Source organism: Streptopelia decaocto (assembly GCF_964273445.1).
Source record: "Streptopelia decaocto genome assembly, chromosome: 4".
Classification (NCBI taxonomy): domain Eukaryota; kingdom Metazoa; phylum Chordata; class Aves; order Columbiformes; family Columbidae; genus Streptopelia; species Streptopelia decaocto.
In genome coordinates, this window is record NC_138658.1 from 77,962,575 (window position 1) to 77,989,983 (window position 27,409).

At 62.1% G+C, this 27,409-nt stretch overlaps 1 protein-coding gene across 2 annotated transcripts; it reads right to left on the reverse strand.

Annotated features, from left to right (window-relative positions):
• Positions 1-323: 323 nt before the first annotated feature.
• On the reverse strand, positions 324-26,391 carry VAX2 (ventral anterior homeobox 2; the record flags this gene model as incomplete). 2 transcript variants are annotated; one of them, XM_082051804.1, is made up of 4 exons in its annotated part: positions 324-4,197; positions 20,072-20,259; positions 25,200-25,472; positions 25,938-26,391. In XM_082051804.1, the coding sequence occupies 3 exons, from the start codon at positions 25,468-25,470 to the stop codon at positions 3,709-3,711; spliced, it is 948 nt and encodes a 315-aa protein (XP_081907930.1). In that variant the 3' UTR covers positions 324-3,708. The 2 variants fall into 2 exon arrangements, with proteins under 2 accessions (XP_081907930.1, XP_081907929.1); XM_082051803.1 differs by lacking the exon at positions 25,938-26,391 and having other exon boundaries at positions 25,200-25,500.
• Positions 26,392-27,409: the final 1,018 nt, after the last annotated feature.

Here is a 27,409-nt window from a genome sequence, read left to right on the forward strand (position 1 = left end):
CAGTGGGGTTATGGGTACAGGGGTCTGCATCCCCCACACCCCACAGGGCTGGGGATGGGGGGTCATGTCGGGGGTGACAGTTGGTCACCAGCATTGGGGACGGGTGGGTGCCAGATGGGGTGTGCGGTGCTGCGGGGGCTGTACTGGACATATCTCTGCGTGTACATGCTTGGGGGGCTCCGAGCTCAGGCAGAGCAGGCGACATTGTGCTCCTAAATCCCACCCAGCCCAGCAAAGCCACCACACGAGGTTACTGGTACCAGTAGAGCCGGGCTGGAGAGCGGCTCAGCCGCAGCTGCCGAAGGCGATGGAGGAGGCAGGAGGCAGGACATAACTTTTATTTACCATTAGAAACCATAAGAAACCACAGTATTTGTTAAAGTTTTACATCCAGTACTTTTCTTTATCCTTTTTTCCAACGTACAAGCCAGGAGCAGCTGCTGGAGGCGAGCGGAGCGGGGGTGAGCAGCCTCCGCGCCACCTCCCGCGCCCCCGGGACAGCTTCGCTGTGGCTGCTCGCTTTGGGAGGGGAGACTCTGGACAAGCAGCTTTGGGTCACTTTTGGGGTCTTTGTGAACGCAGCATTTTGGTTTAAATTTGCAGAAAGGGCAGCTTGTGGCTCCCCTGCCTCCATTTCCACCCCTCCGGCTGCTGAGCGACGGGAGGAGGATGCAGGAGACCCACAAGGATGCCCCGGCCTGGGAGAACACACCAGGGACCCCCCAAAGATCCCAGGCTTTTGGGGCTCCTTCAAAAATAAAACCGGGCCTTGTTTTCTCTGAAATGCCCCCAAAGCTGCTCCGCCTGGGGAGGCGCAAGGGTCTCACTGCTCCACCGCACTGGGCCAGGGTTCCTCCCAGTGAGCACAAGCTGGGAGGAACTGGGGTCCGGTGACCTCAAGAAACTCCCGTGATTCAGCTGCTCCCGGGGAAAAGAGGGAAAACCGAAGCAGAACCAGTCCCAGGGGGGGTTTCCAGGCAGGACCCCCGTCCGGTGGGGCTGGGGGGAACAGCATCCCCGCTGCGCTCGCCTCCGCTTGCTGCCTTTCAATACCACGTTTGCAGACCAGGGAAGGACGAAGAACGGCGATATAAATATAAATTAAGTGACGGAGGGAAGGGAGAAGGGCTCTGTCCTGTCGAAATCCCGCAGTCTCAGTCAAACACGTCACGGGGTGTCGGGGTCTGGGCAGCCCAGGGCACCTGCGGGATCCGGCAAATCCCACGTGTCGGGAGAGGTGTTGGCAGCGCGTGTGGTGTGAGCCGGGCCGGGAGAGGGGAGCTCGGCACCGGCACCGAGCCCTGGCCCTGCGCTCTGCGTCCCCAGGCCAGCCCGTGTCCTGCCTCAGTTTCCCCACCTGCGGCCGTGGGGCTGCCGATCCGTCCCCAGCTCCGCAGACCTGAGGGCTCGCTCCCGTAAAGTGCTCCAGACGTGAGGTGATCAATAAATACTATTTCATAGAAATGCTTGATTTCAAGGTAAAATAAAAAACCACCCAGACCTCTTCATAAAATCATTTATTTTAAATATTTCCCTGCAAAAGCCCTGGGAGCGTGCAGGCCAGCGGCTGTGTCCCCACAGGGGGTGCTCGGTGCTAATTATCACTATGACACATTGAAGGGCAGCGGGAGGACGCAGGACCCCCTCGGTTTGGGGGGCGTTTGGGGGGTGAGCCCCATGGCAGCTCCTGGGGGCTGGGAGGGGGCTCAGGGCATCACCCCAACCCTGCCACAGTGATGGCCCTGCAGGGTGGCCTGCCAGGGCTGGGCCACCAGCGTCCCGCCATGGTGATGCCACCACAGAGCATCATGCTGTGGTGATGCCACCAGAATCCTGCCATGGTGATGCCACCACAGAACATCATGCCATGGTGATGCCACCACAGAACATCATGCCATGGTGATGCCACCACAGAGCATCATGTTATGGTGATGCCACCAGAATCCTGCCATGGTGATGCCACCACAGAGCATCATGCTATGGTGATGCCACCAGCATCCTGCCATGGTGATGCCACCACAGAGCATCATGTTATGGTGATGCCACCAGCATCCTGCCATGGTGATGCCACCACAGAGCATCATGTTATGGTGATGCCACCAGCATCCTGCCAAGGTGATGGCACCACAGAGCATCATGCTATGCTGATGCCACCACAGGATGTCCTGCCACGGTGATGCCACCAGCGTCCTGCCAAGGTGGTGCCACAGGCATCCTGCTAAGGCGATGTCACCACAGGGTACCCTGCTATGGTGATGCCACCAGAGCAACCTGCCAAGGCGATGCCATCAGGGCGTCCTCCTAAAGTGATGCCACCACAGGGTACCCTGCCACAGTGATGCCACCAGCATCCTGCCAAGGTGACGTTCACACCACAGAAGGGCCCAACTCTGGCCCAGTGCAGCGCCCTGTCAGCAGATGCCAGGGTGACCACGCTGTCCCTTTCCTGAAGAGCCACCCCATGCAATGTCCCTCTCTTTTTTGCCACCCACTGGTCTCCCTGACGCTGTCCCCACGCCATGCCCTGCCCGAAAAGCACCGCACACCCACGCCTGAATCCTGTCCCCCAGGAAGCCATTGTCACCCTTGGGGGCCAGGTCAGAGGCTCCTCCAGTGTCCCCGAGGTTTGCTGAGGGGAGACAGCACCAAATTGGGGTGTGGGAGAGTGGTTTGGTTCTGCAGGAGGAGCCTGGGGATGACTCCTGAGTGCAGGGACCACTGGTATGGGGGGCTGGGGACATCAGCAGCACCATGCGTCCCCCCAGACCTCCCACCCCCCAGCAGAGGGGACCCGGACCCCACAGCCACCGGGATGCTCTGAGACAACCTCCATCAGAACACAAAGCCCTTGGCAGGTGGGGAAACTGAGGCACGACACTTCGCCAAGGACACCAGGGCTGGGCAGAGACTGAGCCCAGTGCTGCCCTGCGCTCTCCCTTCTGGGGAGGCCTCCTGCTCCCCGGGGCTTCGGTGGTGACACCACCACGAGCCCTGGGGTGACAGTCCGACATCCCCCCAGAGCTGCTCCTCTCCCAGCGAGACCACGGCACCATCTGCCAGACCCTGAACCGCGATACCTGGGGGGACGTGGCCCTGGAAGATCCAGCGGTGACGGCGAGGAATGGGACAGCGTTGGTGACATGGGACACCCAGAGACCCCCCCCAGGTGTGACCTGGGGCTGGGAGGTGTGGAGTGTCATCATGGCTGTATCGGCGTGTCATCCATGGCCGTATTGGAGCATCATCACAGCTGTATCGGGGTGTCACCCAGGGATGTATCGGGGTGTCACCATAGCCATATCAAGGTGTCATCCAGGTCTGTATTGGGGTGCCATCCATGGCTGTATCAGGGTGTCATCACAGCCATATCAAGGTGTCATCCACAGCTGTATCAGGGTGTCACCATGGCCATATTGGGGTGTCATCCACGGCTGTATAGGGGTGTCATCCATGGCTGTATTAGGGTGTCATCCATGGCCATATCAAGGCATCATCCATGGCTGTATGGGGGTGTCACCACGGCCGTATTGGGGTATCAGGGTGGGTGACCAGGCGTACACACTTGCACCCACACCCAGATGGACGGTAAATCATCTTCCACATCCCACCTGCCAAATCCAACCCCGGTGCGGGGTGTGGGGTGCGTGGGGGTGCAGGGGATGGAAGGTGGGGCTGGGGCGGGGGAGACCTTTTGACACTGATTTCGATTTAAGGGCTCGGCTTCTTGCTGGGTAGAGAATTGTCTTTCCTTTCCAGCCGCGTGTAAGGCTCAAAAGCAGAAGTGCCCAGTCCGTAGGTGCCCGGGAGGTCATGCAGGCTGCCCAGGAGCGGCCCCCCGAAACACAGCGGGGGCGCCGGCAGCCGGGGCGAGGAGGACGAGGAGGAGGAGGAAGCGAGAGACGGGACCTGCAGGCTGAAGGCTCCCGGCGCTGGGGGGCTGCTCCCCCCGGCCAGCCCCGGGGAGGTGCTGCCTGGGGTGGCCAAGCCGGAGCCGTGTCCCGTGGGGCTGGCGATGGGGTTGGACGAGGGGGACAGGAGGCTGGGGGGGGCCGGGACGGAGAGGAGCCGGCCCTGCTCCAGCAGCCGGAGGATGTTGCAGGTGGCGAAGGACTCGGAGGTGGCGGTGGAACGTTTCTCAGAGTCCCTGCTCTGGTCCTTCTTCTGCTTGGTGCGCCGGTTCTGGAACCAGACCTTGACCTGGGGGGAGCAGGGGGACGGGGTGGGGGGACAGAGAGGCACGGATGGCGAGAGCACAGGGGGGGCAGGGAAAGAGAGGCGAGAGCCAGGAGAGAGTGAGAGACAGGAGAGAGACGTATTAAAATAAACACCCAAGCGAGATCCGTCCCCACCACGCTGCCAGGGAAACGGCCGAGTCCTGCGGGTACCGCAGGGAGCGGGACCAGAGCCCAGGGATGGGGTCCTGGGAATGGGAACCCGGGGATGGATCCCAGGGATGGGATCCTGGGGATGGGAACCCGGGGATGAGATCCCGGGGACGCGATCCTGGGGATGGGACTCCAGGGATGGATCCCAGGGATGGGATTCTGGGGATGGGAACCTGGGGATGGGATCCTGGGGATGGGATTCCAGGGATAGGATTCTGTAGCCGGGATTCCAGGGATGAGATCCCAGGGACAAGAGCCTGGGGGTGGGATTCCGAGGATGGGAACCCAGGAATGGGATCCTTGGGCAGGACCCTGGGGTGGGAGCCCAGGGTATGACCCCAGATCCAGGAGCCCGGGTCTGATCCAGCCTGTCACTGCTCTGCCCTGTGCTCCTGGCACACTGAGCTGTGGGACATGCTGGGTTCTCTGTGACGGTCACCAAACCCAAGTTTGTGTCCCCACCTCCAACCCCTCCCTGGCCAGGCCAAGCCACGGGGCAGGGCGGGGGGTCCCTGGCCTTGCTACGGGCAGGGGACAGGGTGGCTCCTGGTGGCCCTGGACCTCTGGGCACAGAGCCGTTCCTGTGCCCAAACCCAGCTGGGGACATGCCCACAGTGAACAGCTGGGGCCCTGTGGGACCCCCAGCCCCAAAACTGCACCCGATTCACCCGGCTGGGACGTGGTCCCCAGCCCCCAACCCGCGGCTCCCGTCCCCCTGCGGCTGCCCCCGCACCCCCAACCGCAGCCCCGTTTCCATCCCTCCCTGGCAGAGCAGAGGGGTAGGAGAGGCAGAGAGACAGACAGAGAGAGGCATGAGGGACAGACAGACGGACAGAGACGGAGGTGAGGGAAGGAGACGGATGGGAAGACACTCGGATTAGAGCGTTGCGGATCGGGGGGACAAATCGAACACCGTCCAGGAATAAATCCCAGCGCATCGGCAGAGGCTTCGTCCCTGTCTGCTCCGGAGCCAGCGGGTCTCGGACCCACCCCAGTCACCGGGAAGTCCCCGAGGCAGGACAGGTCCCCGTGACACGCTCCCTGCGCATCCCCCGGTAAAACAGACCCACAGTGCAGAGCTAATGGCGCGTGGGGATGGAGGAGGTGTTGGGGACACCACAGCAGAGCCAACGTCTGGGCGAAGCTGGGGATGCTCGGGGACGAGCTCCCCAGTGACAAGGGGACACCAGGACCAGGGATGAGCTAATGTCCCACAGCTGAAACCTCCTGGGACCACGGGCCACCGCCAGCCCCGGTCCGACCCCCCCGCCCGCGGGGAGCTCTCGAGGACGTTCCCTGCCTTGCCCCTGCACCCTGGATCCCTCGTTGTCACCAGAACCATTGAGCCCACGTCACAGCCCAGGGATGATGTCCCCTCCCCAGTGTCCCCACTGGTCCCTCCACAGCAGGTGGGACGGGTTTGGGCAGGGCTGGGTTGTCCCACGTCCCGGGGAATCAGCAAACCCCAGTTTTTCTGGTGGGAACCTCCTCGAGTTGCTGAATTCTGGGGAGCACAGAACCCCCCCCCACATGGGGGCCGAAGGGGACAGCCCACAATCCCGCACCATTATCCACCTCTTAACGAAGGTCTGGTGGGACTGCAGAGCGAAACGCACACCCCGGCGCCCCGAGCATCCCTCCGCAGCCAACGCGGGCAGCACGGAGCCTCCAAACACCCCACCAGCACCATTCTGTCCTTGGGGATGGGGGAGAGGTGCCCGGGGCACGGGCCCTTCAGCCCGGTGGCCATCTGACCCTAATCCTGACCCAAACCTGCTTTCCTCAGCCCGGTATCCATCTAACCCTAATCCTAACCCTAACCTTAATATTAATCCTAACGCAACCAAAACGTTCTTCTTTCAACCTGGCATCTGTCTAACCCTAATCCTAATTCTACACCTAATCTTAGTCCTAGCCCAACCCAAACTCTGCTTCCTTCAGACCAGCATCCATCTGACCCTAACTGTAACCCTAACCCTAAAACCAACCCAACCCAAACCCTGCTTCCTTCAGACCAGCGTCCATCTGACCCTAACTGTAATCCTAAACCTAACCCTAAAACCAACCCAACCCAAACCCTGCTTCCTTCAGGCCGGCATTTCTCTAACCATAGCCCTAATCCTAACCCAGCCTAAACTCTGCTTCCTTCAGTCCAGCATCCATCTAACCCTAATCCTAATCCCAACCCAACCCAAACCCAGCCCAAACCCTGTTCTTTCAGCCCAGTGTCCATCTCAACCCACTGTCGAGGCTCCAGGACTGGGAACCCACCACCAGCTCTCCTCACCCCCTCCCCCCAGTGTCTGCACCCTCCCAGTTTGACGGTATCACCTCAGGTACATGGAGATGCTGGTGGGTCTGAGAGACCCTCCCCAGCTGCGCAAGAATTTCAGTGCAAAGGGAAACTGAGGCACAGACGGCCCCTGCACAGCTCCTATTGCAGCAGGAGGAGGCTGCAGGACAGAGAATGGTTTGGGTTGGAGGGACCTTCCCAGCCCCCCAGTTCCCCCTGCCATGAGCAGGGACATCTCCACCAGCTCAGGTTGCTCAGAGCCCCGTCCAGCCTGGCCTGGGATGTCTCCAGGGATGGTTCATCTGCCAGCTGGGTCAGTGTCACCACCCTGCGCCTCAGCCGGTGCGGGAATGGCCCCAGGAGTCCGGGGTTCTCCTGACACCCGCGCCTGGAGGCAGCAGGTGTGGTCACCAGCTTGGAAGCCCGAGCAAGGGAAGAGGTTTGGGCAGCACAGAGCGTGTCGGTCCCTGCTGCGGGGTGCCCGGGAAGGCAAAGTGCAAGTGGGCTGAGGAAGAGGCTCAAAAAATGCAGGAGAACGGCCCCAAGCCTGATGATATTCAAGAGGCAATTGGCCAATACCCTCGGACACACGGGGTGAACTGTGGGGTGGCCTGTGCAGGGGCAGGAGTTGGACTCCATGACCCTTTTGAGTCCCTTCCAACTCAGGACATTCAATGGTTTAAGGTGATGACCTGGTTACCTCCTGGTGGTGAGCGCTCCCAAAGACCACAGAATGGTTGGGGTTGGAAGGGGCCTCTGGAGATCATCTAGTCCAAAGATGCTGGTGGCTGGAAAGACATGGCAAGTAGGGGACGGCCTGATATCCTGACTACTGATTTCTCCTCCACCGCTGGCCACCAGTAGAATCATAGAATCATTTTAGTTGGAAGAGACCATCAAGATCACCGAGTCCAACCATTAGAGAGAAGCTCCTCAGCCCTGGTGTACCCTGAGGTCAGCTCTCACGTTCTGGTTGTCTTCTCCAGGTTGTGAAGAACAACCACAGGTCAGTAAGAGCCAAGGGCCCTTGTCGGGGTCTCCAGAGGTCTGTTCGATTCCCGCGGGACCTTGTTTTTCCTGGGTGTTCTGGCTTTTTTTCCACGCTGGATCTGTGCTGCTGCTTCTCCTGGGAGCTCATGGGCAGCTGGGGAGGAACTTTCCAGGGGCACCAGTCGTGACGCTGAACACCAACAATTAATAGCAAAACGGATGGGCAAATCCAATAAACAGATCAATAAAAACTGAAGCGGACACTGATGTGCATGAACTCTGGTGCTGACACCCCATTCCGCACCACGGGGGACACGAGGGGAAATGCTAGAGGACAAGAGGGAGAAAGAGTTGAGGTGACGCCGGTCTCAAACCTGCCGACGTGGGGTTCGGCTGGGGAAGGTGGCAATGCGGTCCTTGGGGAGGAGCTGTTGGGTTCCTCCTTCCCAGCGCTCCTGCTGGGACATCATCCCAGCGCCTGGACGCCCTCTGCTCCCTGATGCCACCAGCAATGATGGCATCTCCATTCACTGGTGCAGACAGAAGCCCTGCCTGCTGTCCTGCTGTGCCCGACCCCCTTGCAGGAGGTTCTCCCACCACTGACCCCCTCACGGTCCCTCTCTGTGCCCGTTGCCCAACCACCGCGGCCCAGGCTGGATGTGCTTTGCTAAATCCGGTTCCCTTACATCTCATAGACTGACATGAGCTCTTCCCCGCCCGCACCGGTGACAAATCAGATGAGCAGGATCACGTTTGCCGTCATGGCTAAAGTTCATCTACAGCTTGTCATTAATTAGGAGATCCACGTCCTTTTCATCCCCCATTACAATCAAGCCCTGAGTTGCATACACTGGAGATGTAAATAAGCTCAGCCAGACGCAGTCCTTGACAAGGCCATGAGTAATTTCCCTCCAGCCCCGATCCTTCGTCTTTCAGCAATATCATAGAGTCATGAAATCATTTTAGTTGGAAGAGACCCTCGAGATCATGGAGTCCAACCATAACCCACCCTGTCCCTGCCCCATGTCCTGAGAACCTCATGTCCGTCTGTCCAGCCCTCCAGGGATGGTGACTCCAGCACTGCCCTGGGCAGCCTGTTCAATGCCCCACAGCCCTTTGGGGGAGAAATTGTTCCCACATCCAACCTCAACCTCCCCTGGGCAACTTGAGGCCGTTTCCTCTGCTCCTGGCGCTTGTTCCTGGGGAGCAGAGACCAACACCCTCCATCCTACAAGCTCCACCATCTCCCCTCGATCACAGTTTCTCCTCCATGCTCCAAGTTCTCGAGTTGGCTTTTCCTCTGGTTTCCATCACAACTCCCACCCGCCACCACAGCGAGGGCTTTGCCAGGGTTGACGAGATTGGCTTCATTTCCTTCTCTAAAAGAGCAGCTTTCTTCTTCCTCCAGGCTCCTGGCTGCACTGCTGCATGCCCGTGATGTGGTGATGAACAGGAAAATATATCAGAGTGTCTTTGAAATTTTCTGGGATTAATCTCTGTAAGCTTGGTGAGTAATTTCCAGCCTTTCTTGACAGTCTGTGGCTGAGATTTAGAGCAAAATGGGTGTGACGGCTCGCTCAGACATATTTTGGAATAGAGCTTTTCTTTGGGGACCGAGTTATTAATTATTTCACTTGGCTTTTGTTTGCAAGAGTTGTGGTGCACAGAAGGGTGTTTATCCCTTGGGATCCACCCGATGAGTTGGGAGCTCCACCCAATAATTGTATTGGAGTAGCTGACATCCCGCTTTATCCTTGGGAGAACATCCCGTGGGATTATGGGCTGGGAAAGGCTGAGCAGCTACAGACACCTATGATGGAGTTATTGGAGCTGGGCTTGATGATCCTCGTGGGTCCCTTCCAGCCCAGGACACTGGATGGCTCTATGACTCTGTGATCCCCAGCTGTGTCACCCTGGGGACAGCCAGGACAGCTGGCTGGGGAGGACAGGGGTGGCAGGACAAGCCCCACTCTGCTCTGGAGAGGTCCCAGGAGGAGCCCCCGGTTCCCGGTGACAACCAGTCCCGTGCCGGGGGCTGTGGGACCTGGGACCACACGTGCCAGAGCGACCAGGCCAAGCCTGGATGCAGCCACATAGACAAGGACGTGGATGTGGATGTGACTGAAAAGCAGGACGTGGGAGGTCATGCGTTCAGCAGCAAAGGACGGTGACTCTCCGAGGACGGGGAGGAGACAAGTCGTATGGAGATGACTCTGAAAGCCCGAGGAGAGACTGTGTGAGAAACAGCACGATGCTGAAGGTATGAGGAGAAGCACGACCTGCAGATTTATAAATCTACGTGTTTGGAGAAGGAACCTGGTGCTGGATGTTCAACCAGTCGTTGTGACCAGGTCTGCAGGCCCCTTCGCCACGAGGTGAGCGACCGGCTGCAGGGACCTCAGGGTAAGAAAGATGGGGACAGGCTTTTGAGCAGGGCCTGTTGTGACAGGACAAGGGGTGATGGTTTGAACTAAAGGAGGGAGATTCAGGCGGGACATGAGGAAGGAATTGTTGCCCTGAGGGTGGTGAGAGCCTGGGCAGGTACCCAGAGAGGTGGTGGCTGAACCATCCCTGAGACATCCCAGGCCAGGCTGGACGGGGCTCTGAGCACCCTGAGCTGGTGAAGATGTCCCTGTCATGGCAGGGGGGGCACCGGGGGGTGGGAAGGTCCCTCCAACACAAACCATCTGTGATTCTAGGTAGAGAACGGCTCCTGGAGGACTGTTCCTGGGGCAGGAGTGTGCTCATCATCACAGTGAGCGCGAGAAGTTTTAATGTGAGAAACGACCTGGGTGAACCAGACTACGGAGGAAAGTCCTACGAGCTGATCAGACAGGACCATCTGCCTCTGGAGTCCGTCGGAGCTCAGCAGCTGATGACTTCTCCAGGCCCTGCAGCGTGAAAATTGGGCACGAAAATCTGCTCTGTCCTGGGCTGGATGTTTCCATAAAAAACTGAGGGCAGAGATCTCAGATCTGTGCACCAGAACAGCCACGTGTGCACCCACCAGGGACAGGGGAGCTGCAGCGTGGGGGGTCCCCACCTCCTCTAGAACCTATGGGTGCTACCATGGCATAACCCACAATAACAACCAGCAGAAAGGGAAGGAGACAACCCCAGTGCCCTGACAGGTCTGTCAGACCGGCAGAGTCACCCAAAGCCTTCAGGACTCATTACAACAGTTCTCAGCATACAATGAAACGCCACCAACACCTCACCAGCCCACCCACGGCTGCAGGTCCCTTTTCCCGCCCTCTACGCAAAATTATCTTTCCATCACTCTTTTCACAGAATCACAGAATCATTTTGGCTGGAAAAGACGTTTCATCACATCAGAAGATGAATCTCCCTCCTCCTTGGAGCAAAATCAGTCCTTGGAGAGGCTGGACGTGGTGTCCAACGAGCAGTGACCAAGAGTATGAAGCCTCAAGTGCATATTGGGTGAAAAAGCAGCTTGGAAGGTTAAAATTTGCTGCCTGGTCATCTCAGGAGATGCTTCCCAGTGTGTGGTGTGAGAACCAGCCAGTGTCCGGCCCAAATCACCTTCCCCATGGCCCTTCAGAGCCTCTCACCCTGTCCCCCTGTCCCCTTCTGTCACCCGGCAGCACAGGAGAGGGCTCGACCGCCCACGGAGCGCGGGTGGCAAGTTCGTCCATCACAGGCTGCGTGACTCTACGTGACTCTACGTGACTCTACATGATTCTATATGACTCTACATGACTCTACGTGGCTCTACGTGACTCTATGTGACTCTACGTGACTCCCGTCACATTCCCGGGCACAGGGAGTAAAGGGGAAAAAATCCCAACAAACAAATCCCAAACTGCCGGGAGAGCACCTCAGTGGGGACGTGAAGGTTGAATATATTTTTATATATTGTATATATGTGTTATAAATTTATACATTATTACATAAATATTTATATTTCTCTGTTTTCCCCAAAGAAGCTCTCCCCTGGTCCATCCCCCTGCCTGCACAAAAGCACCAAACTAACGATGCCCTATCACCTAACGAGCTCTCCAAGGAGAGCAGCGAGCACAGAAACAGCCCCGATGGCCACCGGGAAGGTGATATTGAAATTCCCTCTGCCCCCAAGCGCCTTTTACTGCGGGGGGTGTCCACAGGGCCACGGAAACCACGGACCCTCGGACGGCCCCGCGGCCCCGGCCAGCCCACCTCCTTTTGTTTTATTTTATTTTATTTTATTTTATTTTATTTTATTTTATTTTATTTTATTTTATTTTATTTTATTTTATTTTATTTTATTTTATTTTATTTTATTTTATTTTATTTTTATTTTTATTTTTATTATTTTTTATTTCAATTTTAGTTTGTTCTATTCCTACTCTATAATTTTAATATATTTATATTTCATTTTATCTATTCTATTATTTTTATTTTATTATCTCGTTTTATATTGCTTTATTTTATTTTAAATGCACACACCCGCCCGCCCCCCGTGCCTCCTATGCAACTGAATGAGCTGCGGAGGGTCACAGACACATACCCACAGGTTCCTCCACCCGCCGGTGGAAATTCCCTCCACGGGGGGAGGATCCACCCGCAGGGCCCCCGGCACCCCCGCCCTGCAGCCCCATCCCTCCCCACACACCACGAGCACCGTCACCGCTCCGCGCCTGGGAGGAGAGACGGAGAGCTTCGGTGTCACGTCGCAAAGGGACACCCACTCCAAATGTCACCGAGCATGCCGGCGGCTCGGAACGCCGCTGCGGGGGTGTTCTGCAGAGGCGCCGTCCGTCTGTCTGTCCAAGCATCAGGACGGACATGCAGACACCGAGCCGCCCCCTCCCTCTGCCTGCTCTCCCCGTCCTATGCCGAGCGCTTTAAACCATATCCCGGGTTGCAAATGTCACAGGTTCTGTGCACACGCGTGTGCTCAAACAGACCCCCCACCCCTCAGCATCCCCGCGGGGTCACGTCCCCCTGAACAGGGACCTGCCGACCCCCCCAGTGCTGCGGGGAAGGGAACAAACAGGGCGGCGGGGACACGGCGTCACCGCTGCCACAGCCCGTGGCAGCAGCAGGGACAGCCAGCTCCACCCCTGGTTTCTCCACAGCGATCGGCACCGCGGCGGCACCGGGACCGAGCACACCGGGGGTTCGGTCCCCATGGACCTGGGATGTGCCTCAGCCCGGGCTTCTCCTCCCCAGCCCCTTCCCGGCGGCCGCTCCGGCCGCTGCCCTCCGACACCTCCGGCCACAACACTCATTATTTCCAGGCGGTTAATCCCATCGGAGCCCTGGCACCGGCAGGCCGAGCTCCCCGGGGAGGGACAGCCCAGCGCCCCACAACACTGGGTGACACGGGGGGCTGGCCGAGGGTTTCGGTCCCATAACCGCCTGGCTGTGCCCTGCTCAGCTCCTCCGGCCCCGCACGCTGCCCTGAGCCGTCCCCTCCAGGGCAGGACACGGCCACGCTGGCCAGCTGGGGAGCGGGCACTGCCCTCCCTCTCCTTGGCTCATTTTTATACCACCTGGCACCCACCCAAAGCGTTTTGCCGGCTTGCGGCTGAGCAGCGGTGGGATGTCACTCCTGAGTGACCGCGGTTTGCCCCCAGGAGCCCGAACGCCCCATCTCTACCCAGCCCAGCACGTCTGCTCATTTACACCCCGACTGCACCAGCACACACGCTCCATCACACCAGTGTCCCCCATGGCCCCCGAAAACGCCCAAGTGTCTCGACATCCCTGGCCAGGAGGGTCCCCATTGTCCCCAGGGACACCCATGGGCATCGCCAGGCGGGAGCCCTGGCTCCCAGCACCACCCGGGCAGGGCTGGGGGTATGATACTGGTTTTTAATGGTGTTTATGATTCGGCAGCCGTGCCCCAGGGCTGACCTGGTGCTGTCACACGTCCCACACGGTCACACGTCCCACATGGTCACACGTCCCACGCTGTGCGCACCCCCGGCACGCCGGCCATGCCGGACTATTCATAGCCGGCAGCTGAGGCCATTTTCCTCACCAGGATTAGCTCCCGCCGCCATCAGCGAGCACCCGCCACGGCACGGGGGACGGTGGGAGCCGACCGGCTGCTCCGCCATCTCCCCAGCGCACCCTGACAGCCTTCGTCCTCCTCCTCCTCCCGCCGTCCCGCGGGCCGCGGAGCCGCCGAGGCCGGGCAGGCGGGGGCTCGGCGCAGGCCCGCTCCCCGGTGTTGTGTAAGCCGGCGGGCTCGCTGCCCAAAGCTGCCTCGGCCGGAGGTTTCGTAACGGCGCGATGGCGGCTGCACGGCCCATCTGGCTTTTCCCGGCCATGGCAGGAACGGGGAGACGGTGCTGAGGGGGACGGACTCATCCCTTGGGGTCTCCTCCAGCCCCTCCGCACCCCGACAGCGCCTGGGGCCACCCCGGCTGGGCCACCCGCCCCAAATCCTGCGCCACGGCCCAGCACAGACACCCTTGGGGACATCCTTCCAGCCCAGGACAGACAAGGTGTCCCCGACCCGCTGGGACTGTGTCCTGGGCCAGGAGCCCGGCCGCAGGCAGCCCCGGCCCCACCGCTGACCCAAAGAAGCGCACCCTCCGCCTTTGCTCAGAATTCGGGATATTGGCGGCTCCATGGCACGGGAACCTCCCTTTGCCAATGGAAGGGAGACGAAGGAGCCGGGAGAGATGGGGCTGGTGGGGTGGCATGTCCTCCACCATCCAGCCTGGTGGGTCCAGAGCCAGATGTCCCGGAGGGACCACCCTCCAGCACCCCGAAATCGGGCAGAGACAAACCCCTGTCTGCTGGGAGCCGCGGCAAAGGCTGACGGGTGATCCCCCCGTTCATTGGGGTGCCAGCAATGCTGCCATAGGACATCCCCAACAGGGACGTTCTCACACAGCCCCGGCACCCAGGCGGTGTCACCTACGGCAGAGCCATTGGCACCTGGTTTGGGCGCTGGGGGGACAGCGGTGTCCCCATGGTCACGTCCCCTCCCGCAGCTCCGGGATGCTGCGGGGATGCACCACACAGACATGGTGCTTCCTCCCATTTTCCACACACTTCTCCAAAACTGTCACCAAAACCATCACCAACACCGATTTCCACCAGAAACTGCCATTTTTAGGAAACAACTTCTCTGAAGAGACATCCCTGGAGCGTGTGGAGCCAGCCCCGGAGGGCGCTCTGGAAACACCCGGCCTTCCCATCACGCTTAGAACGGAAATATTCCATTGCAAATTCCGAAATGGTTCTCGCTGCGGGGCTGTTTTCCACGGAAAACGCGTCACGAGAAAAACCTCCATTAATTATTCCACGTTTACTTACAGTCGCCATTTTGCCCCAGTGCCAACCTGAGCCTGGGGAGCTGTGGGGGTGCCCTAAAGAAGTGAGTTTTGGGGGCGGGCGAGGGCCGGGGCGGGCGGTGCCAGCCTGGTCCTGCCGCCGCCGGTACCTGCTTCTCACACAGATTTATTGCCACCAGCCCGGGGCCCCCCCGGCCGCCGGGTAAACCCCACCACGTGCCCCCGCCGCGGGGAGGGACAGGATTAGCTTGTCCATGTGAGCAGGTTTACTCCATAAGTGTGTTCTGACACAGGGTGGCATGTGGGAAGGGGACCCAGAAGCCACCGGAGATGCTCAGTTCCTTCCAAGGCCACCTTGGGCATCTCCAGTTGGCCACCTCCTGCCACGGGGCCTGGGACCCCCAGCCTTCCAGGCCAAGGGTGACCCTTGAAGGTCCCTTCTGGTCCAAACTGTTCCACGGTTCTAACTATCCTATGGATACCTTCAGCATCTGGGTCCAGTCTGGGGCCATTAAATACGGGATCACGCGGGATGACGTGGGAAGACCCTGAACGTAGCAGCAGGTCCCTCGCTGCCACCCAAGTTTTGAGCAGCAGGAGCAAGCGACCATGGTTGGACAAGATGTCCTTCCCCAGCTACGTGCCTGTCCCCATGTCCTGCTGTCCCCATGTCCCCGGAGCTCCCCAGGTCCCTTGAGGAGATGGATCAGACCCAGTACCCCAGGAAAACCTAATTCTGCCAGGTTGGTTCAGCAGGAACCAAACAGGTTAAAGTTAAAGCTCCACCAGAAGTGGCCCCGGGGATGGACAGGGGCACCTGTTGGGAGCAGCACCCCTCAAACTGGGCTGCATGGGGATGGGGGACCCCAATGGAACACTGAGCATGTGGAGCTGCAGCTTCCCCGAGCAGAAGCGAGAAAACATTCCCTGCTGGGCACCACCCATGGGAGGTGGGAAGGGGGTCACCCATGGAACAAACTGGCAATGGCTCCAGAGCAGCTGCGTGGAGGCAACAGGGACCACCGAACGTCTGAGAGACTATTTTCCTAAGCACAGCAAAGCATGATGGATGCACGGATGGAAGGATGGATGGACACATGGATGGATGGACACATGGATGCATGGATAGACACATAGATGGATGGATGGATGCACAGATGGATGGATGGGCAGATGGAGGGGCAGGTGGGTGGATGCCTCCTCAGAAAAGAAACTACTTGGATATGACATCTAGATTTTCTGCATGGTCTGGAAAAGCAATTTCCAACACAGGCTTTTTGGAAAAAAGCTCTTTTTAGTGAGTGGAGAGAAGGGACCAGAGCTGGTGAGGGGCTGGAGCACAAGTGTGATGGAGCGGCTGAGGGACCTGGGGGGTTCAGCTGGAGAACAGGAGCTGAGGGGAGACCTTCTGATCTCTGAACTGCCTGAAAGGAGCTTGGAGCCAGGGGGGTCGGGCTCTGCTCCCCAGGAACAAGCGCCAGGAGCAGAGGAAACGGCCTCAAGTTGCGCCAGGGGAGGCTGAGGTTGGATCTGGGAACAATTTCTTCCCCAAAGGGCTGTGGGGCATTGAACAGGCTGCCCAGGGCAGTGCTGGAGTCACCAGCCCTGGAGGGCTGGACAGACGGACATGAGGTTCTCAGGACATGGGGCAGGGACAGGGGTGGGTTATGGTTGGACTCCATGATCTTGAGGGGCTTTTCCAACCAAAATGATTCTGTGATTCTATGGTCTGAAGCAACCAGCCCTGTCCTGACCTCCTCAAAGGGAGCCCTTGTTCGCCATGAGTGTCACCTCTCTGTCCTCGCCCTAATGAGGGTGGGAAGAGCTGGCAAAGACCCTGGGTCACTTGAACCTGAGCCTGGCATTGAACTCCTGACCCAGAAAGCAAATCCCCTGGGCCAGCCCATCCCGCATCTCCTCCCGTTGCGGGATTTGTGGGAATTATCCTCCCTTCGCCATCCCCCCGGGGTCCTTCTGCCTCGCAGCCCGTTTTCCATCCCTTAATGACACCAAAACGGGGCACTTTTCCCCCAAAGCCTTGGGCCGCGCTGCCGGGGAGCCCAGCGCAGGGACATGGAGCTCACCTTGGGACGCGGCGGCGGGGGCGCCCACATCTCCAGGCCGCTGCTTGACGAGCCAATGGAAACATTCTACAGGGCTAATTAAACTCACTTAAGACTAACCATACCCAGGGGTTAATTATAAAAAGCACAAACGGCATTGGGCTGCAGCCGAGCAGCTCCCGGTGCGGCAGAACAGGTACGCGTCTTTACGGCTGCCAAAAACGCAGACTGGATGCCAGGGAAGTAAAATAAGAGGCTAAAAAAGGCGCTTTTTTGCTTTTTTCTCTCTTCTCCTCCGCCGGGATTTCTCGGGGCGCAGCCTGGTCCGCGGCCCCATCGCGGGGCCGCTCGGCTGCAGCTCTCCAGCCGCAGTGACATCGTGTCTCTTCCTATCTCGTCACGCTGTTTGCACCACTCGCTCCTCGCGGAGGAGCCCAGATGAATCACTTCCCCCCCCGAACACTCACAGGCACAAAAATCCCTCCTCGGTGGCCCCTTCCCCCGTGTCCCCGCTCTGCCCGTGCCCCCCGTGCCGGGTCCTGTGGCACCCAGGGGTCCCGGCCGAGAGCAAAGTGGGGGGCGGCTGGTGTGGGGGACGGTTCTAATCCTGAAACCAGGATATTATTCCATGAGGGGACAGAAAGGACCCGCCCCAGCATCCCAACCACCAGCACGGCGCAAACGTCAACCGAGAAAGAGCCATGAGATGCTGCCGGTTGGGGAAACAGCAACAAAATATGAAATGGAACAATTATACCATGAACTGCCCTGAATCCTGGGATAATGCCGGGAGGAAAACCCCAGAAGTACCCAAAACACTCTGGTTGTTGCAAACGTTGGGTTTGCCCCTGAACTGATGGACGTGGCGGAGCCCCATGGGACAGGGGTGGCTGGTGGTGACTTGTCCCACCCCTGGGCCACGTCCCCAGCAGGGAACACCCTGCACGGCGCTGTGTGACACCCTCCCCATCGAAGGGAAAACCCTGCGCTCACCCCAGTCCCGCAACAACCAGGGAAACCGGGTCGGGAGGTGATGCCGGAGCGTGCAGAGCCTGAAGCCGCGTCCCAAGGGGACCTGCACCCCAGAACGGAGCGGGGGGTGGGACGGGCCTGGCACCGCTGTCCCCAGGCACGGCGGCCGGGGGGGCGGGAGGTGTGGGGAACCGGGGAGGTCCAACCGGGAGCTCGCTGCAGGGAAGGAAATGCTGTGAAAAGCAGAGGAAGGGATTGAAAAAGACAGAAGCGAAGGAGAGAGATGGGAAAAAGAGGATGCGGGAGGGAGGAGAGAAGAGGAGAAGAGACAGCCGTGGCCTACAGGGTGTGAATTTTCTCGCAGAGAGATGAAGGCAGCGCCGAGGCACCAAGCGGATGGTAAATAAGGGGACAGGGGTCCCTACGGTCCCCGCGGCAGCCGGTACCCGCTCGGCCTGCCCGTGCCAAAGCTCTGCCCGCCACAGCCCGGCTCAGCCCACCCGTGTCCCTCCCGGCTCCGTGGAGGTGACACCGGCACCAGGGCTTTGGTGGGGACCCCGGGAGGGGACCCCGTGCAGCCCCCCGGGTGCTTTGCTGCGGCACAGCCGTGCCAGCGCCTCCGTGCACGTATCCTGCCAGAAACCTGCTCCTTACCGAAAACTCCGTTCTGCCACCAGAAGGAACAAGAGCCGCTATTTTTGTAGCTCTGCTCCCCGACGCAGCGGTTGCCGAAGCCCCACGGAGCAACAGGGTCTCCCCAAAACCAGAGCAGGTGGGGGAGCCCGGGGCCCGGCTGCGGACAGCGGGACAGGTTTGTTACGCAAGGCATTGGGAAAACCTGCAATTATCTCCTATCTGACTTGATAAAACCACGCGGCTGTCCCCAAAACGGCCGGAGAAGGGGCAGCCTGGGCTAGCAGAGTCATTCCCGCAGCTCCCAGCTGTGCTGTTTTGCATGGCGCTCTTCGTTAATGTTATTATTAATACTATTTCCGCATAAATTTTCAAGCCGAGACCATCGCATCCCGAGCAGATGCACTTTTGGCTCAGCAGACACCAACACCAGCTCCAACCAACACGTCAGCTCTCCCAGCTCCGCTCCCCCGGCCCGCGCAAACCCCACCGCAGAGAACCGGGACAAACCCCTCCCGACCGCAAAGCCCCGGCTGGGACGGCCCCGTGTGCGGGGGACGCAGAGGAGGTGCCCGGGCCTCGTCACAGCTCGGGGGCCGCGGGGACAGTCCCCAGGGGCGCTGCCGCCACAGGGAGGGTGCGGAGCGGGGGAGCGGCGGGTGCGGGATCGGTCCAGCTCACACACAGCCCCATCCCGGCAGCACCCACAGCGACGCCCGGCCCCTCGAGACCACCCTGCGCTATGGGTGCTGCTGTTAGGACCTGGGGTCCCCACTGACACCTTCCTGGGGTTCCCGCTGACACCCTCCTGGGGTCCCCGCTGACACCTTCTTTGGGTCCCCGCTGACACTCTCCTGGGGTCCCCGCTGAGACCTTCCTGGGGTCCCCATTGACACCCTCTTGGGGTCCCCACTGACACCCTCCTGGGGTCCCTGCTGACACCTTCTTTGGGTCTCCACTGACACCCTCCTGGGGTCCCCACTGAGATCTTCCTGGGGTCCCCACTGACACCCTCCTGGGGTCCCCCCTGACACCCCCCTCCTGCTCTTTTCCCCGCTCTGCCGGCCCCTCCCGGGGATGCTGCCCATGGGGGCGCAGCGCAGCGGCTGGGGGGTCCCTACAGACCCCACTCAGGGATACCACTCAGCCCCTCTAACCCTAAGCTTACCCTAAACCTAACCTAACCCTAAACCCTGACATAAACCCTAAAGCTCCTTCAGCTCCACAGAAAGGGGGGCTGGAAACCCCCTGTCCACAGCACCGCACACGCTCCCCCCAGCCACACCAGCCCCGGCTCCCCCTCAAAACACCGGCCAGCACCCCCACATTGGGCTTGGGATCATGGGCTCGGCTCAGCGCCCGCTCTCGCCCACCCCCAGCCCCACTTCCTGGGTGTCACACTTGTCCCCACGGGGCCGCGCGTGGCCACGCCGCAGTGTCACGGGGACGTCCCCATCGCGCAGGGGCCAGCAAGCGCCTTACCTGCGTCTCGGAGAGGTTGAGCTGGCGCGCTAGCTCCGTGCGCTCCCTGCCCACCACGTACTGGCAGCGCTGGAACTCCAGCTCCAGGCGGTAGAGCTGCTCCGCCGTGAAGGACGTGCGGGTGCGCTTGGGCCGGTCCAGGTCCAGCCCCTTGGGCAGCACGATCTCCCGGATCGTCCCTTTGGCATCTGCGGGGAGAAGGGGGGTCAGAAAAACAGCTCCACGGCGGGAAAAGCTGCGCCGGGGAGGGAACGGGCTGGGGGCACCGGGGCAAAAGGGACATCACTGGGCAGGAGAAGCTGAATTAAACAGCGGCTGCACCACCGCGGCTGATGGAAACATCTGCGCTCATTGCGGGAATAAATGCTGCAAGTTTATAGGTGGGAACAGGTCTTCATAACAATTGATTATTTTCTTTTTAAAGAGATAAATAGTAACAAAAAAAACAGAGTGTTTAACCACAGAAATAACAGACTCCGAAAGCCAGAAGCAAAAGCAGTTCTAAACTGAGGAAGAGTTCAAATTAAACGGATTTTTAATTAAAAATATATCTTATTTTTGGTTTCTATCCTTCCTTGGGAATACTGAGAAAATGTTATCGCTGTTACAACTCCCCTCTTCCCAGAGTTACTGTCACTGCAGGAACATCAGCTCGGAAAGCAGCAGCTCCCACTTTGGGGCAGTTCCCTATTCAAGGCCAGGTTTGGGAGGCGCCGCGCGCCCCGAGCCGCTCGCGCCAGCGGGTTTTACAAAGCCGGGCCTAGCGCTGCCCATGGCTTGAGGTGGGGAGACCAAATCTGGAGGGTTTAGCTCCCACGTTTGCCCCTTCCACACCGTGGGATGCCTGAAGCACCAGGAACACCAGTGGGAGCCCAGTCTGGGGGAGCCCTGGCCACAGAGCTCCTGGGACAAACCCGCCGTAGGAGTTCAGTAAAAACCAGCCACACAAGTTCAATAAAAGCCAAGCACAGAAGCCACCCTGGGCGAGCAGCCCCCGGCCCGGAGGAACCCCAGGTTCCCCGCAGTCCTGGCTGGGGTAAGGTTGTTCTCCTTTCTGGTTGATTTATGCATGAAAGGATAATAAAATTGCCAGAGGAAGAAGGGGGAAAATAGCGAGGAGCAGCCTGGGAAGGGGTGATGGAGCTGGCATGGGGCGGCAGAGCTGGCATGGGGACAGGGGGAGTGGGGAGCAAGCACAGACCTGGGAGAGGGACCCCAATTCCCAAAGCTGGTTTCCCAGCGCTACGTTACAGCGCACGGCAAAGGCGCCATCCCAGCCTGTTCCGGCACTGTGGGAGGTACAGGGGGGCCAGGGTGGGAGAGGCTCCGGTGGGCTCTGATCCACACCCCCAAACTCCACGGGTGGGCACAGGGCTGTGGGAAATGAACAGGGCTGGAGGAATCTCTGGTAGGGTATCGCTGCTGGGATGGGGGCGCCGGCCGGGGAACCGTTTTGCGAGGGAAGGAGCGTTGGCGGGGACGATGCCAGCACCACGTGCGCACGCCCGTGCCCACGCCGCGGTGCCCCCACTCAACAGCGGCGGGGCTGCCACGAGGAGCGGCGAACACAGGCGCTGGTGCTTCCCGGCCGCAGCTGCCAGCGCCTGCCCCTCCGCCCTCATGCTCCGGCATTATTTATTGTCATCCCCCCGCAGCTGGGCCGTGGGGTGGGGGAGCGGGCTGGGCACCGCACCCGAGGGACGGGAAGGGGGCAAAGCCCGCGGTGCCAGCTCGGGTAAAGCCCCTCAGCCCAGCCCTATTGCACGCACACACCTGCCCCGCTGCCCGCCCGTGGGAGTTTGGGGGGGCCCAAAGCCATCCCCCCATGCCAGAAGGGGCACAACACCATCCTGCCTGAGGAACCCCCTCCCAAGAGCTTCCCCCATCAGCCGCTGGACCCCAGACTCCAACCAGGTCCTGCCCGAGGGTTTTCCAGCACCCATCAGGGCCTTGGTGACAGGTTCTGATCGTGGGGACTGGGCTACAGCTGATGGCAGCTCATCCAGGACCAGGGCTGGGACTGAAACACCCCAAAAAAGATCTGATGCCAAAGGGGTCAATCTCTCTTCTGCTTTAGCAGCTAAATAGGACAAGGCAGGTCAGGCAGACATGGCCAGGGAGGAGAAGGGAAGGGGAGCGGGAGGTAAGGCGAGCAGGCAGCGTGCAGCCCCCTGAGCTGGTGAACAGCGTTTTTCCAGCCCCACAGCACCCAGCAGACACAACCTGCACAACAGCACAGGCAGCAGAGCCCGGCACACAGCGATGCCCCCGCACGCCCAGGGACACCCCACGCGCAGCCGTGCGTACAGGGTTTCCGCACCGACATGGCTGCCAGCCCGTTTCTGGGGTGCACACGCGCTCTGACAGCCCCAAACGCATACACGCGTCCCTCCCCGTGCCAGGCACTGGTGTGCCCATGGCGGCACACGCACCTCGGGGTACACTTGGGGGGCACAGGAACCCACAGCCCTTCTCAGTGCACCCCAAACAGCACTGAGGTCCCTCCAGAGCTCCACACATCCCACCTTCACCCCCCAGCCACAGCCCCTGGCAGGTGACCGGGAGGAGGGGGTGAGCACCCTGGGATCTGCTTTCTCGCCCCAATTCCAGCCGTCCCTGGGGCCGAAGCCCCCCGCTGCAGCGGGCCCGGCCCGGCCCGGCCCGGCCGGCCGCCGCTGCGAGCCTTTGTCCCGTTAATCCCCGCTAAGGACCGATCCGCCGCCGGGTTGCACCCCCCGGCCGTGCCCGCGGCCAAGGGCACCCGCCAGCGCGGCCGCCTCGACGCGACGGGGATGGCCGGGCGGCCGGGGCCACCTCTGCGGGCAAAGCCGGCCCGTCGCGGCGGCTGGAGGCTCCGTCCCACCCGGTCCCCGGTACCGGTAAGTGGCAGAGGAAGCACCGGGCTGGGGAACCCCGCTCCGCTCCCGGCCGCCCCAGGGCAGGGGGGACCCCGCCGCTTCCCAACCGGCTCCCGCCCCCGAGGGAGGCTCCCCCGAGAGCCCCGTCCCCACCAAAGCCACCGCGGGCGAGCAGCGGGGCCGGGCGGGAGCGCTGCGGCGGGGCGGGGGCTGGAAGGGGAAGACCTGGGGGTTCATGCGGCCCTTGCCCCGGGAAGGCACAACCCCCCCGTGCCCTGCTGCGGAGAGAACCCAAAAATGCTGGAGCACGGCTGGAAATACCCACCCAGATACGGGGACACGAGTCGGGGGCGGCCAGCGAGGCGGGGGAGAGCGGTCCCTGTACGGCCCCCGCTGCCGCTCACCCCGCGCCTGGGCGGAAACTGGAAAGATTTGAAAATATATTTTAAAAAATAAAGAAAAAATGTGTAAAACCCCACTTTGCGGAAAAATCAAGCTGGAGGCTCTGCCCTAGTGCCGGCCGGTGCTTGGCACCGAACCCCCTTCCCCGGGAGCAGGACCCCGGCCGGGGGAGGGCTGGGAGCCGCTGGGTCCGTGTCCCCGCAGCCGGGCTGTCCGCGCAGCCCGGGTGTCCCCGCAGCCCGGGTGTCCCCGCCATGTCCCCCCGCTTCATTTCGGCTCTGTTCCCGTTGATTTGCGGCGTTTCTCCCCGCCACCATTTTGTCCGCGCTGTGGCGGCTGCAGCAAGATGGTGAGACCGGTCGCTCCGGGGCGATGGTCCCCGGGGCCGGGAGCAGCGGGGACCCTGGCCCGGGGTTGGGGACAGACCCCCGGTCCGCTCGCCGCCCCGGGCCCGTCGGGGCAGCCCCGGGCAGGCCAAGGCCGGGCAGAGGACAGGCCTGACCCCGGCCTGACCTCGGCAGGGGCTGCGGCAGCCGGGCTCAGCCTCGGCGACCACCGAGGACACGGGGACACCCCGAGCGAGACCCCGGCCCGGCTCCCGAGCGCTGCCCGCACCCCCGCCGAGGTGCCCGGGGCGACCGGGAAGGGCTCGGGCTGCGGCAGCCGGACTGTCGGCGATAGGCACCTATCGCGACAGCCGGAAAAGAGGCTTCGATGGGCGGCTGGGCTGTTTGCAACCCGGCCGCCAACCGCTCCCGAGCCTGCGGGCAGGCCGGGATGCCCGAGCCGAGCCGAGCCGTGCTGTGCCAGGCCCTGCTCATGGCGAACCAGCCGTGCCCGGCTCAGGCCCCGCCGTCACCGGGCAGCAACGAGGGAGGGAGGACACGGCAGAGCCGGGGCCGCGGCTCCGGTCCCCGCTCGGGCTATGGGGCCGGAGCAAAGGCCGGGCGGCCTCGGCCCTGCTCACCGAGCGGCCGCGGAGCTTCTCCCGGCTGCGGCTTGGGGAGCGGCGGAGGATGGCGGGGGACACTGAGCATCCCTGGGATGGAGCCGCACCGCTGCCCCGGGCACCGGGGAGCGCTCGGCACCTGCTCGCCTGCCGCATCCCTGCCAGGCAGCCCAAAACTTTGGGGGTTCAGCACAAGCCAGGCTGGTCCCGGCGAGCCCCGGGCCGGCCGTGGGCTGAGCGCGGGCGGCGGGGCGGGATGCGCCGGCTCCGAGTCCCGCCGAGCCCGGGCCGACCCCGCGCGTCCCCCCAGCCCCAACCTAGAGAGAGATACTGTAAACACCGGGGAAAAAAAAAAAAAAAAAAAAAAAAAAGGAAAAAAAAGGGCAAAAAGAAGCCCCTAACTCGCCGCCGCTTCGTGACGCTTTTTTCCTGCGACAACGCTTTAAAAGCAAAGCTGATGTTTTCACCCCTCTCCCGCTGCCCGCGCGTCCCCCCGGCGGTGCCCAGCCGGTCCGGGGGGTCCGTGGCCCCGCGGCTGTTTCTCCGGAGCCCCGCTCGGCCCTCGGCCGCAAACCGGGGCGGGCACGCACGGCGAGCCCGGCTGCGCTCCCGGCCCCGCTCCCGGGAGCCGCACGGCGGAGCGCGCTCGGGAACCGGGCCCGGTGCTCGCTGTGCGGAGCGGAGCCGGGGGAAGCCGCCGCAGCGGCGGAGCTGAGAGGCCGGAGCACAGAGCCGGCCGGAGCCCGGGAGCGGCCGGGGATGCGCTGGAAGCGGTGGCGGGGGGGGTGGGGAGCGCGCCCCATCCCGCTGCCACCCGGCCACGGGGCGAGGAGCGGGGACCCGGCCGGTGGGGGCGAGCGCAACCGGGAAGTGCCCCGGTGGGGAAAAGGGAAGGGGTGCCCGGGGACCCTGCCCGTACCTCGCACCAGGATGCGGCGGCAATAGTCCGCCTCGCCAGCTCCCGACGGGCTCTCGCTGTCCGGGGCGCACTCCTTGGAGGAGCCGGGGCTGACCGCCGACGTTCCCGGGATGTCCTTGAAGCCACCACGGCCGCCACCGCCGCCTCCTCCGCCGCGCAGAGCGCTCTCCAGCTCCGCCCGGGTCGGTGCCTTCTCCCGGGCCCGCCCGGTGGCCGCGGGCTCGGCCAGCAGCACGGGGCTCCTGCCAGGCTCGGCCCCGCCATCGCTCATCCCTGCGGGTGCCGCGGCGGGATCAAACATCGGGAGGGAGCGAGAGAGACAGAGAGAGGGAGAGAGGAGGCAAGACTAGGCGGGGGGGGAGGGGAGCCCCCCCCACCTTCCCCAGACCCCTTCCCCTCCCCGCCCCTCCCCGGTTCCCCCCCCCCGGGGCTCAGCGCCCTGGCAGAGCCGGGGGCACCGCGCCCCAGCTCACCCCCATGGCTGGAGACCGCCGGGGACCGTCACCCTCTGCCTCTCCCACCCCCGAGCGGGGGCTTGGCATTTAAAACGCACCCCGCTCCGGTGCGCTCCACCGGCCGGGGGTGGTACCGGGGGTGGGGGGACCTGTCGGGGCGTCCCGAGAGGGTACAAAGTGGGGGTGTAAAAAGGAGTTAAAAACTTTGACAGGCTGCTGAGCGCCCCCCTCCCCATTTCTCCCCCCCACTCCGCGCCCTCCCCAGCTCCGTCTCCCGCGGCACCTCGCTCCGGGCAAACTTCAGGCGCTCCGGCCGCCGCCGCTGCCCTTCCATGGAGAGCCGGTCCCGGCGGGGAGGCGGGCGGCAGCGGCGGGAGCGGGCGGAGGAGCCGCCGGTGCCCGGGCTCGCCGCGCTGCGCTGGGATTCGCGTGCGGGGAAATCAATACCGGGAGATGGGGAAAGGAGCGGGGGGGATGATGATTTTAGGGAGGGAGCGGAGGGGAAGCGAAGGCCGAGGGGAGGGAGCTGCGGAGGAAGCGGCCGGGGGTGGGACCGGGGAAGAAGATGGGGGCCCTTATTCCTCCGGCCCGGCCCTCCCCCGGCCGCCGCGCTCCTCTGCGCATCCCCGGCCGCTGCCGGAGCCGGGAGCGGGCGGCCGAGCCCCCAGGTCGGCGGGGAGCGGCTCGGGGAGAGGCGGTGGGAGGAAAAAGAGCGATTTTAAATTAACGGCCCGGCACAGACGCAATTTCCTGCTCTCTCGGTCCGTGATACCGATTGGTAAACAAAGAGCCCCTCGGCGGCCGCTGCCCGGCCCCGGGAGTGCGGGCAGCGCGGCGGCAGCGCCAGGCAGGGCCAGGCAGGGCCGGGGGGTGCCCTCTGCTCGGGGGGGTCACCCATGGGCCCCCCGCCTCGGCGGAGAAGGGCCAGCCGAGGTGGAAAGGAATAAAGAAATAAGCCGGCCCCAGCTAGGCTCTGCCCGCCCCCACACCGCGCTGCCCGCGCCCCTCCAGGCCGGCCGGGGGGGCTGCGGCCCCTCTTCCCCACCGTGCCCCGCAGCCCGGTAGCCCGAGGGTCTCCGCTGCTACCGGGGTTACCCCAACACCTCCCCGGGGTGGACAGAGCCCCAAATCCCCCTGCTCCGCCACGGCCGCTCCCGGCAGGCACAGTCCCCGCCCCGGGCCGCTCCGGTACCGGCACCGGCTCCTGCTCCGGAGCGGTTTCCCAGGCCGGGGAGCCCGAGGAGCTCCCCCCTCCCGGTGCGCTCCGTTCCGCCGCTCTCTGCAACGGGGCAAACCCGGCGGCAAAGCGGCCGCGATGCTTCACCTCGGGGGCGCGGGCGGGCGGCACCCCTCTTCATCTCGCCCCGAATCCCCTCAAATCGAAGCGGTTGTAATAACGGTGGATTAAAAATAAATAAATTAGCTGTTAATCCAATTTCCGAGAGCCCAGCATCCCCGAGAGCTCAATCCCCAGCGACCGAGACCTGGCGAAGGACACACCGGGGCTCCCCGACACCCACCGGGGCTCCGCCGCTCCCGCAGCCCGATACCGACACCGCCCGGGGCGGCGGCGGGCTCGGCCGGAGCTGGGGTGTCCCCGACGGGGTTTTGCCGGGGTTAGGGAGTTCAAGGCCTCCAAATTTGCCCTTGGGCTGGGGTGGGCCCCGAGTCTGCGGCAGCCTGCGCCCATCCCTCAAATAATCGAGAGAGCGTGGAGCAAAAAAAATAGGTTGCGGGGGGGGGGGAAATAAAAGA